The sequence below is a fragment of the Rhinoderma darwinii genome, chromosome 2, assembly GCF_050947455.1.
Source record: "Rhinoderma darwinii isolate aRhiDar2 chromosome 2, aRhiDar2.hap1, whole genome shotgun sequence".
In the NCBI taxonomy this organism is placed as follows: Eukaryota; Metazoa; Chordata; class Amphibia; order Anura; family Rhinodermatidae; genus Rhinoderma; species Rhinoderma darwinii.
The window spans coordinates 236830308-236846694 of record NC_134688.1 but is presented as its reverse complement, the minus strand read 5'-3'; the positions used below and the strand labels follow the sequence as shown (position 1 = coordinate 236846694).

The 16387-nt window shown below is 42.5% G+C and overlaps 1 protein-coding gene across 1 annotated transcript in view; it reads right to left on the bottom strand.

Moving 5' to 3' along the window:
- Positions 1-298: 298 nt before the first annotated feature.
- SYAP1 (synapse associated protein 1) overlaps positions 299-16387 on the bottom strand; it is a 35428-nt gene continuing 19339 nt past the window's right edge. The window contains exons 5-9 of the mRNA XM_075852978.1: positions 15291-15430; positions 14310-14455; positions 10777-10835; positions 7026-7170; positions 299-1588 (exon numbers count right to left, since the gene is read on the bottom strand). Of these exons, the coding sequence (XP_075709093.1) occupies positions 1461-1588; positions 7026-7170; positions 10777-10835; positions 14310-14455; positions 15291-15430 (618 nt within the window). The 3' untranslated portion in view covers positions 299-1460. The remainder of the gene's footprint in view (positions 1589-7025; positions 7171-10776; positions 10836-14309; positions 14456-15290; positions 15431-16387) is intronic.

Genomic DNA, 16387 nt, shown 5'->3' with positions numbered 1-16387 from the left:
ACACACACTGCGTGAAAAACCACGGACGTGTGAATAGCTCCATTGAATTGCATACGCCCGTTTTTGTTTTTTTACCGGACAGCACACGGACGTATAACACGCTTGTCTTTTGTGGTCATGTTTTTGCTTGTCTGCTGTGAACACACAATATAAGCAATGAAACAGGCGTGACAGCTTTTCTTCTAGACTACGTGAGTTTTTACAGTCAGGTATAATACCACAGCACTACTGAACCCACAGACTTTTCCCAATTAATGGGCTCTGTATATTAGAGGAAGCACCTACAAAACATCAGCCATTCTATTAAATGTTTTTGTTGTTTTTAATTACCATTATGTCCAATATACCAACCAGGTACTTCAATTTTGTGAGCTCCAATAAGAACACGAACAAAATTAATTTCTATAAAGGATGCAAATGTTAACGTGAAGCTACTAGTGCAAGGCACCACTTCATATTTCTAGATTTTCAGGGATAGATAAATAACTTTTTGTATTTTACAGAAACAGAAAAGTAATACAGCTAAAATTAAAAGGGTTTTCTTATATTAGAAAAAACTATCTGCATTTTCCCAGAAACTGTGCCACGTCTGTCCATAGGCCGTGTCTTATATTGCAGTTGATCCCTGTTTAAGTGAAAAGGGATGAGCTGCAATACCAGATGCAGTACCTGGACAGATGGGGTGCGGTTTATAGAGAAGGAAAAATAAAGTGGGCCTTTTTAGTAATTCTGGACGACCTCTTCAAGTGTGGGATTTATGGCATCATTAGGAAACTAAAATCAAGTAGAACAAAGAAAAGATTCAACATGAATAATGGTGGAGTCCTGTGACTTCCTAATTGATAGCATTGCTAAGCAGAGAGTCAAATATGTTCAGGCCACAGCTGAGCAATGAACGGCGGCCTCAGTGGGCGACCACGTCGTATCTTCACCTGCTGTTAGGGAAGGGCTGGTGGCACATCGTGATATACACCACCAGTGCGTTACTTGTATATGGAAGAGGGCCGTTTAAGGTACATATATGTACACTGCTCACATTTTTTAAGTTGGAAATATTATAATTTTAAGTGTAACATTTAATTAAACTTCAGTTAAAAATTTGTGAAACTGAAAAATATTCTTGTATAACTTACCAACCAATAAACCGCATAAGATGAAATCACCGCTTTAGTCATTAAATGATCCCTTATGAAATATTTTTTCATAATAAAATCATGAGGAAAAAAAAAAAAGGACATAACAGAAAGGGCTTTCCGTAGGTCCATGCAAATTGCATGACTTTTCCAGCTGACATAATGAAAAGTTCAACTGCAATCGCAGTGTCTATCACGGAAACCAGCACGAACATCCCAAGGATTACTTCACGTAGTCAAGAGTATTTCGCATTGTGCAGGAATGACTAAAGGAATGTTAGATTTCGGCAAATAAGCTTTCCAGGTAACCACAGTGAAAGGAAAGAGTTAATCTTCCTGGAGAAGTTCCTCAATCTCCTTGTCCCAGTTTTCATCCTTCATTTTGTCAGTGCTGGAGACGACTTCATATTCCTGAACCACTTCCTGCAGTTCCTTTATCCAGTCTTCTGATTCTTCTGAAAGAAAAAAAACAGTACACAGAGATCACATTAAGGCCAGGATCACACACACAATTTTGATGCAGTTTTTGGCTCCGTATTTTGAGCCAAAGACAGAAGGGAATCCAAAAGAAAGGAAAGATATAAAGAAAAGACTGATGGATGGATCTACTGTCCTTTGTGTCCACTTCTGTATTAGAGTCAAAAACTGCCACAAAATTGTGTGTGTGATTCTGGCCTAAGGCCACTTTCCACGTCAGTATTTAAGCCAAATTTGTAGGCCATAATCAAGCTGTCCAGAGAACCACCACTGGTGATAAACTACAAGGTCTCCATAATGTGTCTGTGTAACATGCATGCCATGTCCGAATGTCCAGGTTCTTTCAGCCCTCCTCCGTCAATATATTCCGTTAGGGCATTCGGAGTTAACACAGGGGAATACGCTCTCAGCCAGAGAGAACGTCTGTCACACAGAAGCCATTTACAGCTACGGGGAAACGAGGACTCGCCTGCTGTTTCTTCCCCGGATAACAGCAGATTGTGTGGGATCCTGGCAGGCAGTGGTGTAGCTGCAGCGGTCACACTTGCGACCGTGCCCCAAAGCCAGGGGCCCGCCGGCCCTACTAATGTAAAACAAAGATAAGGGGGCTGTTGCACTAGCAGCATGAAGACCGGAGGCTGCGTAACATGATCGAAAGCAGCCGCTATCCCCCAGCAGAAAAGAGATCGCACCCACCAGTCAGGAGGTCTACTGAGACATTACCGGGTACCTGCCGTCCGATCATCAGCAATTCCCCCGCTGCCTAGAGACTGCAGAAGGATGTGATGTCGCTACAATGCTCCTACACTAAGTGCTCCCCCAATCAGGTTTACATGAGTTTGCAAAAATCGCAGTACAAAATCGCGAATTTTTTTTTAATCGCGGAAATACCGCACCATTTTCGCCACGATTTTTGTAATCGCAGTAATTTTTACCACAATTACAAAAATAGAGGCAAAAATGGTGCGGTATTGCCGTGATTGTGAAAATTGCGGCACAAAAACGCAATGACATCTCTAAACCACTGACAGGCTTAACCTCTGGAGGTCTTAGGGTAAGTTCACACAGGGCGGATACGCTGCGTAAAAGCACACAGCGTATCCAGCCTAGCAGCCGCAGGGAGTCCCGGAGGAAAAAGACACACACAACTGTGGTGCAGATTTTCGGTCGGAATGTCTGCTGCAGAAAACTGCACATTTAAAAAAATAAAACCACATACTTACGCTCCGACGTCCTGCAGCCCGGCCTCCTGGGATGACCTTTTATCCCATGTGACAGCTGCAGCCTGTGATTGGCTGCAGTGTTCACATGGGATGAATCGTCATCCCAGGAGGCCAGCCTGGACGAAGAGACCCAGAATTACATATAAATTTTTTCTTTTTGAGTTGCGTTTTTTGCGGTGGAATCAGTTTTTCCGCCGCACAAAAACTCAACATCTGCCGTTTGTTGTGGGTTTTACCTCCCCATTGAATTAAACGTGGAAAACCCGCAACAAATAAGCAGCGACTCCGCAAATACAATTGACATGCTGTGGATTAACAAGACGCACCGCAGGTCAATTTCTGGGCGTTTTTTCCGCTCAACATTTACGCAGAGTGTGGATGAGATTTCTTCAAATCTCATCCACTCTGCTGCTACTGTATTATGCGGTCGATTTTTCGCAAAATATAATCCGCAGTATTTACGCTACATGTGAATTTAGCCTAACTTTGGGTTGAAAATACAGTATCTCTGCTCATTTATTTCCTGACATGACTTGCACAAAATGGTGAAGAAAAAAAAATTTATGTAAACATATCCTAGGGCCATATTCACATGCTGGGGATTCTTTCAGGATTTAGGTGTGGATTTCACACCTAAATCCAAACAGAATTCGCCAACATTCCACCAGCAAGCAGTATTATTTTTTTTTTACCTTATTCACAGCCTCCAGACAAAAGCTGAAAAACCGCGGTTTAGGGCCGGCTCACATAACGTTTGCTTTCCTTTTGGTCTTTCCGTTCATCTGTCCCATCAGAGGAATGGAAAGACCAACAAAGTATCGGCTCCGTTTGCGATACCATTGATTTCAATGGTATTTTTTTTGTTTCAGTTTGCCTGCATTCCAATAGGTTTCCGTTTTTTGACGGAAACAATAGCGTAGCGTGCTGTGCTATTCTTTCCGTCAAAAAACGGAAACCTAGCGGAACGGATACAAACAAAAAATACCATCAAAATTAATGGTAATGCAAACGGAAACTATATTTTGGTCTTTGTCCCGTCAGAGCAACGGAAAAAAACAAACGGAAAGCAAACCTAATGTGAACAGGCCCTTAGCTTCATTGAATCACTAAGGGGTTAATCTGCGTCAGAAATCTTAGTTTAAAGAGGCTCTGTCACCAGATTTTGCAACCCCTATCTGCTATTGCAGCAGATAGGCGCTGCAATGTAGATTACAGTAACGTTTTTATTTTTAAAAAACGAGCATTTTTGGCCAAGTTATGACCATTTTTGTAGTTATGCAAATGAGGCTTGCAAAAGTCCAAGTGGGCGTGTATTATGTGCGTACATCGGGGCGTTTTTAATACTTTTACTAGCTGGGCGCTCTGATGAGAAGTATCATCCACTTCTCTTCAGAACGCCCAGCTTCTGACAGTGCAGATCTGTGACGTCACTCACAGGTCCTGCATCGTGTCGGACACATCGGCACCAGAGGCTACAGATGATTCTGCAGCAGCATCAGCGTTTGCAGGTAAGTCGATGTAGCTACTTACCTGCAAACGCTGATGCTGCTGCAGAATCAACTGTAGCCTCTGGTGCCGATGTGTCCCCGCTCGTCTGACACGATGCAGGACCTGTGAGTGACGTCACAGATCTGCACTGCCAGAAGCTGGGCGTTCTGAAGAGAAGTGGATGATACTTCTCGTCAGAGCGCCCAGCTAGTAAAAGTAGTAAACACGCCCCGATGTACGCACATAATACACGCCCAGTTGGACTTTTACTTTTCAACACGCCCAGTTGTACTTTTGCAAGCCTCATTTGCATAAATACAAAAATGGTCATAACTTGGCCAAAAATGCTCGTTTTTTAAAAATAAAAACGTTACTCTTATCTACATTGCAGCGCCGATCTGCTGCAATAGGAGATAGGGGTTGCAAAATCTGGTGACAGAGCCTCTTTAAGAAGAAGAATTCTGCCACAGCTTTTGTAAAAAATAAATCCAAGGCGTATTTCGCCTATGGCAAATTCGTGCCACGTGAACATGGTCTACGGCAATGTTTATATGTTCAGAACCCCAAGTATCTGTGGAAATCAGGCCAACATGCCTTTATTGCAGAATTGCTGCAGTTTCACAGCAGATTTCACCCTTTGCACTCGCAACAAATCTATGGCAAAGTTTGCGTGTGACACATACAGATTTTGGTAAGAATTTGTTGCGGATTTTCAACGTACTCACAGCAAAATCCGCTGCCCGTGACCCCTGCACTATGTCTATCAGCAGTTACTGTAGTAACCGGGACCTATGTAGTCTCCAATAGGTGAACCTACACGAACCACTGTTACTACAGTAACTCCTCCATATAATTACTGACCTCGCTCCAAAGGCCCCCTGCACATGGCCGTAGCCATAATCACGGTCCGCGATTACGGGCATGGACGGCCGTGGACAGTCACTCGCATTTGCGGCCCATTATAAAGTATGGGAGCACGGTCCGTAAAATAAAAATGTCCTATTTTTTGCGGAACATTTCTACAGCCCGGACACCTTCCCGTAAATATACGGGAAGGTGTCAGTGGGCCATAGAAATTAATGAATTCGTATTTTGCGGATCACAATTACAGTCGTGTGCATGGGGCCTAAATCAGGTTCTCTACGTCTCCAGGCAGTGCTGGGTCCTCACGCCGTTCAGTGTCAGGAAATTGTATACTTGGCGCACATAATGTTTGTACGATGTCAGAACACAGCGCTATGTTGGAGCTGACCCTACAACAGCGAGAAGGTTAAGTATATGGATACGGTCTACTGAGCCACTGTATCGAAGCCTCTCGGATACTGCCTACTGAGCCACTGTATCGAAGCCTCTCGGATACTGCCTACTGAGCCACTGTATCTAAGCCTCTCAGATACTGCCTACTGAGCCACTGTATCTAAGCCTCTTGTGGGATACGGTCTACAGCGCCACTGTATCTAGTCTCTCGTGGGATAAGGTCCGCTGAGCCGCTTTATCTAAGCCTCTCTCGTGTGATACAATATACTGAGCCACTGTATCTAAGCCTTTTGTGTAATACTGTCTGCTGAGCCCGTGTGTAATCCTATATGTGTGTTGGTCTGTTAAGCCGCCATATCCAAGTCTCTCATGTGTGATACCATATGTTGAGCTGCTGTATCTAATCCTATCATGTTTGATACTGCCTCCTAAACCGCTGTACCTAATCCTATCCTGTGGCATAGCTGTTTTTTTGGGGGCAGGCAAAACATATGTCTTGGGGCTTGTGCCCCTTATCTCTTAAGACCCTAGCATTGTCTCTAGCTGCTAGTCCTGCATCGATTGGTCACTTTAGAGACCCAGAGACGTAGCCTAAGAGAATGGGCGGGCCTCTGCCATCGACCATGAAAAAAAGTTGTGCGGGGGCTGGGCCAAAGTTGAACTTTTGCACTGGGGCCCCATGAGCCTTTTAGCTGGCCCCTGCTAGCAGGGTAACCTTTACATGAAAAGGCATTGAGTGTATTTACATTTTATATCTACATATATGCCATCAAAATTATTGGTTGGAGTATCCCTTTAACAATGATAAGACCACATGTACTGCACATGGAACTCAAAATAAAGTAGATCTAGTTTAATAACTTCAATTTCTGGACACACCCTAACATGAAATTCGGCTCGCTGTCAGCGTGTCAATTGTTTGGAGGCACAATGCAGGTAGTCTATCATCTTGAATCTATTAATGCATGTATAACCAACTGAAGGCTTTACATCCGGCTGCCTTTTGATTACGGCTGTAACTTATTAACTTTACCTTGGAAAATCAAGCAGACTAGGAGGCATAACTTACCGAGACGTATCCTTGAGCATTTTGCCACCAATCTAACCAAAAAACCTACTCCCCTTCATATCCGCACAATATGCCATAATTGTTTGACAGGTGCAGGACCCACATGTGGGACCCCCACCTAATTGGGGAATGGGGGGGGTCCTGGTTCGCTAGAACAGAAGTCAATAAAGAGGGCCGTTCACAAACAGCCATAACTCCATTGATTATTATAGGAAGATCTGCAGGCATAATTCGGTGAACGGGATCCCCTTTCTTCCGACAGGTGCAGGCCCACCTCTGGGGCTCTCCGCTATCAGGCATTTATGGCATATCCTGTGGATGTGCTATATATTTTCATCTAGAGAATCCTTCTTTTACAGCAGTAAATTATAGACTTACCTTCTGCTGTGTCGAGTTCATCTTTTTTGTCGAGAACAAATTGTTCCATTTCTTTCCTCAGGTCTTCTTGGTTTATGTTGCAAGAGTCAAAGGCTTCACTCACAAATTCTGACACTTCGGGACTGGTAGAAATCTCCTCTTCTTCCTGTATATAAGTTACATTGCATTAGAGTTAAAAGGGATTATCCCACCAAACACATTTATGGCATATCCATAGGATATGTAAACATTTTTTTATCGGTAGTTAACCAACTGCTAAGACCCCCACCAATCTCTAAAACAAGCTCAATGAGTCCCCAGCGAGGCTTTGGAAACAAGAGGCCAACTGCTAAGAAATGTCAAGTCCAACAGACGCTTGTTTTAGCGATCAGTCGGGGTCCCGGTTGGCGATCCATATGCCATAAATGTACAGTAGCTGTGGGTTAAATCCCTTTAAAGGGATACTTACATCTAATACATTTACCTCATATTAACAAGCTATATGTGACTATTACATATATATTTACATTTTTTTCTCCAACTCCCCTCTCCAGCTCTTGCTGTAGCACTGTCCGCAGCTGATTGGACAGTGTCACAACCATAGTAACACGCCCCCGTGCCAGTACACGCACCATTGACAGATCAGGGGGTTATTTAACCCCTTAGTGACCAGCCCATTTTAGGCCCTAATGACCAAGCTATTTTAGTCGTTTTTCTATAGTCGCATTCAAAGAGCTATAACGTTTTTATTTTTTCGTCTACATAGCTGTATGAGGACTTGTTTTTTGCGGGATTAGTTGTGCTTTTTAATAGCACCATTTTTGGGTACATATAATTTTTATATTAACTTTTATTAACCTTTTTGGGGGGGGGGGATTATAAAAAAAAACCTGAAATTCCGCCATTGTTCTATGCGTTTTTAAATTGGCGCCGTTCACTATGCGACGTAAATAACGTTACCTTTATTCTATGGGTCGGTACGATTACGGCGATACCACATATGTGGAGGTTTTTTTATGTTTTACGACTTTTGCACAATAAAAACACTTTTGAACTAAAATTATTTGCTTTTGCATCGTCGCTTTCCAAGAGCCGTAATTTTTTTATTTTTCCATCAATGTAGTGATTTTTTGGGCTTGTTTTCTGCGGGACAAGACGTAGTTTTGAATGGTGCTGTTTTGGGGTGCATGGGACTTATTGATTCATTTTTATTATGACTTTTTTGGGGGGCAATGGAAAAAAATAGCAATTCCGCCATGTTTTTTTGCGTTTTTTTTTTACGGTCTTCACTTTGCGGTTTAAATTACATATTAATTTTATTAATGGAGTCATTACGGTCGCGGCGATACCACATATGTGTACTTTTTTTTTTTTTTTTACACTTTTATTAATTGGTTTTATTTATTTTTTTACTGTACTTTTTATTAATAATCTTTATTTCACTTTGATGACTTATTTTATTAGTCCCACTAGGGGACTTTACTGTGCGATATTCCGATCGCTGCTATAATGCTCTGGTATACTTCGTATACCAGAGCATTATTGCCTGTCAGTGTAAATCTGACAGGCAATCTGTTAGGACGTGCCTCCGGCGCGTCCTAACAGGAATATGTCCAGGGCAGACCTGGGGGCTTTTATCAAGCCCCCGGCTGCCATGACACCCCATCGGAGACCCGCGATTTCATTCACGGGCCGCCGATGGGTGACAGAGGGAGCGCACTCCCTCTGTAAACAAAGTTAAATGCCGCGGTCGCTATTGACGGCGGCATTTAACGGGTTAAACGGCCGCGATCGAAGTAAACTTCGATCGCGGGCGTTGGAGCAAGAGCTCAGCTGTCATCAGACAGCAGAGCCCCGGCTCCTGCCTGCACGGGAGACCCGTGCAGGACTTAGACTTGGCTGACCGACGTAAAAAGGCGTATTAGTGGTCACTAAGGGGTTAAATATCGGGCGCCAAATATAACAGCACCAATATCTAAATAACGGAGGAGGGTAGGGAAAAAATTTAAAGTGCCCCAAGGTTTGTGCAGCCTTGCCCATTACATGCGGCACATGTATGGGGAGGTGAAAGGTTCTCTTTAAGGAGATGAGATTGGAAGTGTGGATTTCACAGGTGCTTTGCGCGTTAAACAAAGGCACACAAAGCCTGGTTACTGTTCTTTTGAAGAAAGATTGGCTAATGTGAACCAGGCCTTGAGGCAATCAACTTTAAGGCCTCAGAAAGTTAGAGACACATGAAGCTGTAGAAGGCTGCAAAATGATTGCCAAAGACCTGGATGTACATCAATTCACTGTTAGACAAATTGTCTCCAAATGGAGAAAATTCAGGACTCTTGCTACTCTCTCTCTAGGAGTGGGTGTCCTGTTAAGATCACTCCATGAGCACAATGGGCAGTACTAAAAGAGGGGAGAAAGAACGATAGGTAACAGCAAAAGACCTAGTGAAGACTTTACAAACTGCAGAAACCTCTGTTCATGAGTCCACTATTAGAAAATCACCAAACAAAAACAGTGTTTAGGGAGTGCACCACAAAGGACGCTGCTGCCAAGAAAAAATAATTGAGGTTCGTCTTAAGTTTGCCCGAGACCACCTGGATGTTCCATAATGCTTCTAGGAAAACATTCTATGGACAAACTTTTTAACAGAATGCTATGTTTGAAGGAAAAAGAGCACTGCACACCAACACCAGATCCCATCGGAGAAGCATGGTGGAGGGAGCATTATGGTTTGGAACGGCTTTGCTGCCTCATGGCCTGGACACTTTGCAAACATTGACTGAACAATGAATTCAAAGATATATCAAAACATTTTACAGGAGAATGTAAGGACAGCGGTCCATGACCTCACGCTGAAGAGATGACGGGTGATGCAACAAGACACTGACCCAAAACACACAAGTAAATCACTAAAGAATGGATGAAAAAGAAGAATTGTGTTTTGGAATGGCCAAGTCCTGAGCTAAACCCTCTTGAGAAGATGTGGCATGACCTGAAGATGGCCACAGGAAACGTTTGGTGGAGGCGATTGCTGCAAAAGGGAAACCTACAGATTATTAAATTCAAGGGTTCACTTATCATTTCTTTCTGCACCGGGGATTGTTTACTCAATGTGCTTAATAAGAGACATGAACAGTACAACGGTTTGTATTTTATTAGTTTAGTTACAACGTGTTTGTCTAGAAGTGTGACTTGGGGCCTGTTCACATCAGCACTCGGTTTCCGTTGATGGGTTCCGTCAGACCTTTCTATTGGAGGCACCCATCAACGAAAAGGCAAACGGAAACCATAGCTTCCATTTGATTCACCATTGAGTTCACTGGTAACGCTTTCATTGTTAATGGTTTCCGTTTGTCTCCGTTCTGTAAGGTTTTCGTATTTTTGACAATCAATAGCGTAGTCAAGTGCGCTATTGTTTCCGAAAAATAGAACAATAGAATAGACACATGAATATTAAATCCCCTTAAACGCTACAGGACTTCAGTGGAATGGTTATGGTTTGTCACTCCTCATTATAAACCCTTTTCCAACTGCTGCACTTATACCACGTGCCATTCACTGCACTTCTTTTCGTTTTGCTCCTATTCTCACTACATATCTACGACAAAGGGCGACTTTTACTGGTGACCGTTTTGGTGAGAAAGACTAAACGGTAAACGGTCACGATGAATTGGCTAAGAGTGGAGTATGATAAAAATAACATTCTACTGTTAGAACACATATAATGAATGAACTGCAGCAACCAATTTATGTCAATGGAAACGGTGATCATTACCTCCTGAGTTTTATGCGAGGTCTTGATCGCTACCGGCGGAGTCTTTGGTCTTACGGTTTCTAGAACAGTTTGAAGAAAGAAAAGCCATTACAAACCCGTGTGACATTTAATGGCATATACAATACTTTTTCAGGCTGCATGTTTTATAGTCCACCTATAAGCACAGTAACTTATGAGCATGACTTATATAGCCCGTCTCCCATCAGAGCTGACAGATTCCACTAGCAAAACAGGCCAATGTTAATTCTATAGAAAACGCCACTTCTGAACAACATTCCAGTAAAAATCTACATAAAGTTTAAACCGGGTTTTCCCATAATCGATATTTAATCACCTTTTTATAGGATAGGTAATAAATATCTGATCAGTGGGGGTCCGACCGCTGGGATCCCGAGAACGGGCTTACCTGGCAGCCGCTGTGTGCCCCAAATGAATGAAGCGATACTGCACGTGCTCGAAAACCGCTCCATTCATTTTCTATGCTCTGTTCAAATGGGGAGCACAGGGACGGCCAGGTAAGCTGTGGGGTCCCTATTTATATGGACGGCCAAGTATCGGTGGGGGTCCTGGCAGTCAGACCCCACTGATCAGATATTTATCACCTATCTTGTGGATAGGTGATAAATATTGATTATGGCAAACCAGGAGTTCTGCTGGTTCTTTAGTGGGACATTTAAGCGGTTTATCTGCACTCCATAGATGTTTATATAACATAATAGGTTGTATGGGATTAGAAAGAGTCTGCTTTTTTTCCCTGGGAAGTGGCACCACTATTGTACATGGGCGTTCTGGTAATGCAGCTCAACCATATGCATTAGACAGTAGGTAGCTGAACGAGCAATTTCCCCTGACTCTCCTATAAACAAGCATGCTTGATTCGGCTGAGCATGCATGTGAATTCGAAAGGAAAGAGGAAGATCAGCTGCTGCGAAGCACCTTCTAAAATGCAATATGATGTATCCATCTCCACCATGACAACAACAACAGACATTACAAGACCTGCCTTTTTACAATACACATTCAACTGTTGTCCAATCCTACTGAGATTAGCGGGTTTGGCGATCACTCATTTAATGTGTATGTCAGCTTTAAATAACACACCTATTAAAGGGAATGTGACGCTGGAAAAAAATGTATTTTTTTTTTAGTTAAACTATTAGTGTATAAATGATTAAACATTGTTCTAATTTTTTTTATTTTTTTCACGAGTCAGGAAATACTATAAATTAGATTCTAATTTATAATATTTCCCAGTGCTGGTCACTAGATGGAGCAATTCCCAAAATTGCAGCATTGCATGTGGTAAAGCAACCACATTGCTTTATGCTGCAAAATTTGAGAAAACTCACTCGCTCTAGTGAGCTCTCAGAATCCCCCCCTCCTTTATCCTGGCTAGTGCCGGGAGAAACGAGGGGATTGAACGGTCAAACCTCCTACACTGTGTGTCGCCATTTTTTGAGCTAACACACAGTGTAGTAGGTTTACATACACTAGTAAACACACACTGAAACACGAACATACATAGAAATCACTTACCTGTTCCTGCCGCCGCCGCCGCTCCCTCCGGTCCGTCCGCTCCGTCTGCTGCCGCTGCTCCAAGTGCACAAGTCCGGAAGCCGCGACCGGAAGTAGTAATCTTACTGTCCGGCCGCGACTTCCGGTCCACAGGAAAATGGCGCCGGACGGCGCACAGTTCAACTTGGACTGTGTGGGAGCGGCGCATGCGCCGTTCCCACACAGACGGCGTACACCATAGTGAATGGAACGGGCCCCGTTCGCATTCACTATGGCACTGTATGTGCCGTATTCCATGTCTGTATGTGTCGTTAATCGACACATACAGAAATGGAAAAAAAAATGGCAGCCCCCATAGACAAGAAAAAGTTACAAAATAAAAAAAAGTAAAACACAAACACACAAATAAATATAAAAGTTTTTAATAAAACACTAAAATCAAACGGATATAAAAAATTTTTTTGGGGTGACACTGTTTCTTTAACTGTTTAACTCTTGCCTGAGCCCCCACAATGCACTACCCCTGGTAACAGGGATCAGGCATGGTACTGAATTTAGCTTTCTATCTGAACAGAGAACAAAAAGTTGTACAACAAATATTTGCAAAGATATTTAACGTTTTTTATGGATGTAAACTGTGAAATGTTGTAAATGTGCAAAAGTTTAATCGTTAAATTATATTTAAACCTTTTAGAAAGAGGCTTACTTACAGATAGTGAATATCCCTAATTATTGAACAATTCATAATGATAACTGCCTAGTGTAAATACACATAAAAGGACTTGCTGTTGGACAGAATGGATTCCTAAAGATTTCATATGTGGCAGAAATGTAACATGTAATGCCATTTGCACACAAACGATGTGCCACTCGGGCCATTTTTAACGGCATCCGAGTGGCACCAGATAGTCTTCTCGGACCCATTTACTTTAGCGGGTTAATCGTGTCTGTGAAAACTGACCTGATTCTCCGATCCGTGGAAAAATAAGACACATCTATCTTTCCACGGATCACTGACGGGACCTGGCCGGCGCACACCAGTCGTGTACATGAGGCGTAAATGGCTTTCCACTGACTTTTCCTACAGCTCTGTATTACTAGTAAGATTGAATATGTGAAAAAGATCATTTTTAATATGTGCAATAGTTGTAACAAAGTGAATGTTTATCTTAAGACTCCTAACAATTTCAGCAGTGTAAAAATACTGTAATATAAAAATGGGCCTGATCCTCCTTCCCTCCGGCGTCGGGTGAGTCGTGTGGCCTCCAATCACATTAGCTTGTGGCTCGATCCTGCCAAAATTGAGGGGGTTTGACAGAGTTTTGTCTAATGTGTATGGAGGTCAGTACTGTAATAAACTAAAAACAATGGGCCACATTTATAATTTATTAGTAAACTGCTAAAAAAGTTGTGAAGGGTGACGTGCAACAAATTTTCGGTAAAAAAAAAAAGTGCATTTTCTCATTGCTTGCTAAATTTAGATTGCAACAATAAAATTGGGCGTGGCCTATAAGATGATATTGTTTAGACCAAATTTACAAAAAAATAAAAAAATTATCTGTGAAAATGGCGCAAATTTTGAAACAAATCTGAACTTGTCAGTTTAAATTCACCAAATTAAGAGGTATGTTCCTTTAAATAAATTTGGCGCAAATTACACCAACTATCTCCTTTAGGCTAGATTCACACGGGCGTTGCGCATGATGGACGTGAAAAACGACAGTTTTTCACGTCTGAGGTGCAACCGTGCTCTGCGCTACGGGACACAATATCATGCATCCCCCATAGACATGTCCTATTTTCTCAGACCCTTCACACGGTCCGTTGAAAGAACGGCCGTGTGAACTGCCACATTGAATTATTTAGGACGTTTAACACGTTCGTGTGAATGAGGCCTTACTTAGACCCGCGTAAGCACTGCTAGTCTTAGTAGGCCAATTTTTTGTAACCAATTTTCATAAAACTATTATGTCCGCTTGGCTTTCTTAATCACCGCCAGAAGAAGACATTTGTTTTACCTTCTAAGTCACCATCATTTTGCTTGCGGTTTGTCTTATCGGAGTTTCCAGTAGCTTGCTGGGCAGCCAATGCCGTCAGCTGTGCAGATTGTTTTATTAGGGACACCCGATAAAAATAATTCCTCCAAAAAAACTCTTCTTTCACACTAAAAAGATAATAAACATGAACCTATTACATTTGAGTTAGACAAGAACCTTTATATGTGGATACGTTTTAACACGCCAGTAAAATAAATGTACACAATCCGGGTTCATTCATATTAGCATTGGACAACTCTATTTTCCCTTGTGTTAAACATGCATGGGTACGCCCGGTGAAGAGTGGTGTATTACGAACAATAATTTGTATGAATGATTACATCCAGGTTACTTGACCTTTAAAGATTAACGGGAATTTCAGATGACTTTTCAGAATAGGCCGTCACGTTTTTGTACATGAGGAATAACACCATTTCTGGCCATTATATGACTTGTATCCTGCATTTTTCATCAGTTTCCCCTCTCCACTTCTCAGCTTTCCCTGAGCTCAGCTCCAGAGGGGACGGGGACTGGCTGGTATGAGGTCTCATGTACACAGCATACAGAGAAGAGGAGATCCTGCTCATTTATCTCTCACCCACACAGAAGTAGGTGAAGCATGGAGGACATTATACAACAGTTATGAGCAGTGTTACTGTGGATCCAGCACCGGGGCGAGGTCGAACACTTTCCAAAAGCTGCAGCAGCCGCCTCTATGTAGCAAGATATTAGCCCAGGGTAGAAAAGTGTGAAACTAGAAGCAGGTTGTAAAACTGCATATCAGGGTCACCACTAGCATATCTAAACAGATTTGTTCCCATGTTAAAGGAGTCCATAGCCTTTCGAGTAGTCGGCAGCCTAACACCATAGTAATTTGGTCATACAAATAATGACTGGTGGATTTGTGACTGAGTTTCTTACACACCGTGGAGACTGTTTTTGTCAAACATTGGGAGCACTCACAGTTTTGGAACAAGATCAAATCTCATACGATTCAGCAGCTCATCTTCCTGAAGCATTACAAGGGCAATGGGGTACATATGATCAAAGTCAAAATTAAAATGGACACCGGCAGGAGGGTCTCTAAGGAAGTTTCTCCTGTCCTAAAAAAAGATAAAAAACACACAGCATTAATATTACACACTATAAGCAACCTATTAAAGGGTAACTAAACGTTCAACAAACTTCTTACATACCATAGTGACATGTCAGAAGTTTTGATCAATAGGGGTCTGAGCACGGAGACCCCGCCAATCGCTAAACCGAAGCAGCAGAAGTGCACAGGTGAGCGCTGAGCCGCGTGGTTTCTGATCGCCTTTTTTGGAAAGCCGATGTAGCGGTCTACGGGCTCATAGACTTTCTATTGAGCCCGTACTCTGCTACATCGGCTTTCCAAGAAAAAACTATTACAAACCAAACGGCTCAGCTTCTACAGCTTTGTTTTAGGGATCGGTGGGGGTCTCAGTGCTCAGACCCCCATTGATCAAAACTTGACATGTCACACATATATATATTTTTTTTATTTAGTTATTTTTTCCACGTGTCAGCTGTGTTTTACAGATGACACCCAGAACGAACAGCCAGGAACAGCGATCGCGATGTTCCTGTCTGTTTAACCCCTCAAATGCTGCGGTCAATCGCGACCGCAGTATCTGAGGCGTTGAAAAGAGGGGGCCGGCTTCTGACAGCTCATCGCCCCCCCTGCAACGAGATCGGTTGTCATGGCAGCCCAGGGCCCTAATGAAGGCCCCCAGGACTGCCTCCACTCTGCCTGTGGCAGGGGTTAACAGGAGCCTGTAAAAATGACAATATACTGCAACACATTAGTATTGCAGTGTATTGTAGCAGCGATCCAACGCTGGTTCAAGTCCCATAGGGGGGCTAATAAACGGTGTAGGGAAAAGTGAAATTACATTTTTAGTAGTGGAATTTTTTTTTTAAAGTTAAAAAATAACCCCTTTTTTTGTTTATACATTACTTTAGAGGAAAAATGGGAAAGGTAAACAAAACTGGTGTAACTGTGTTTATAAAAGTCTGAGCCATTACAATATAGCGTTATT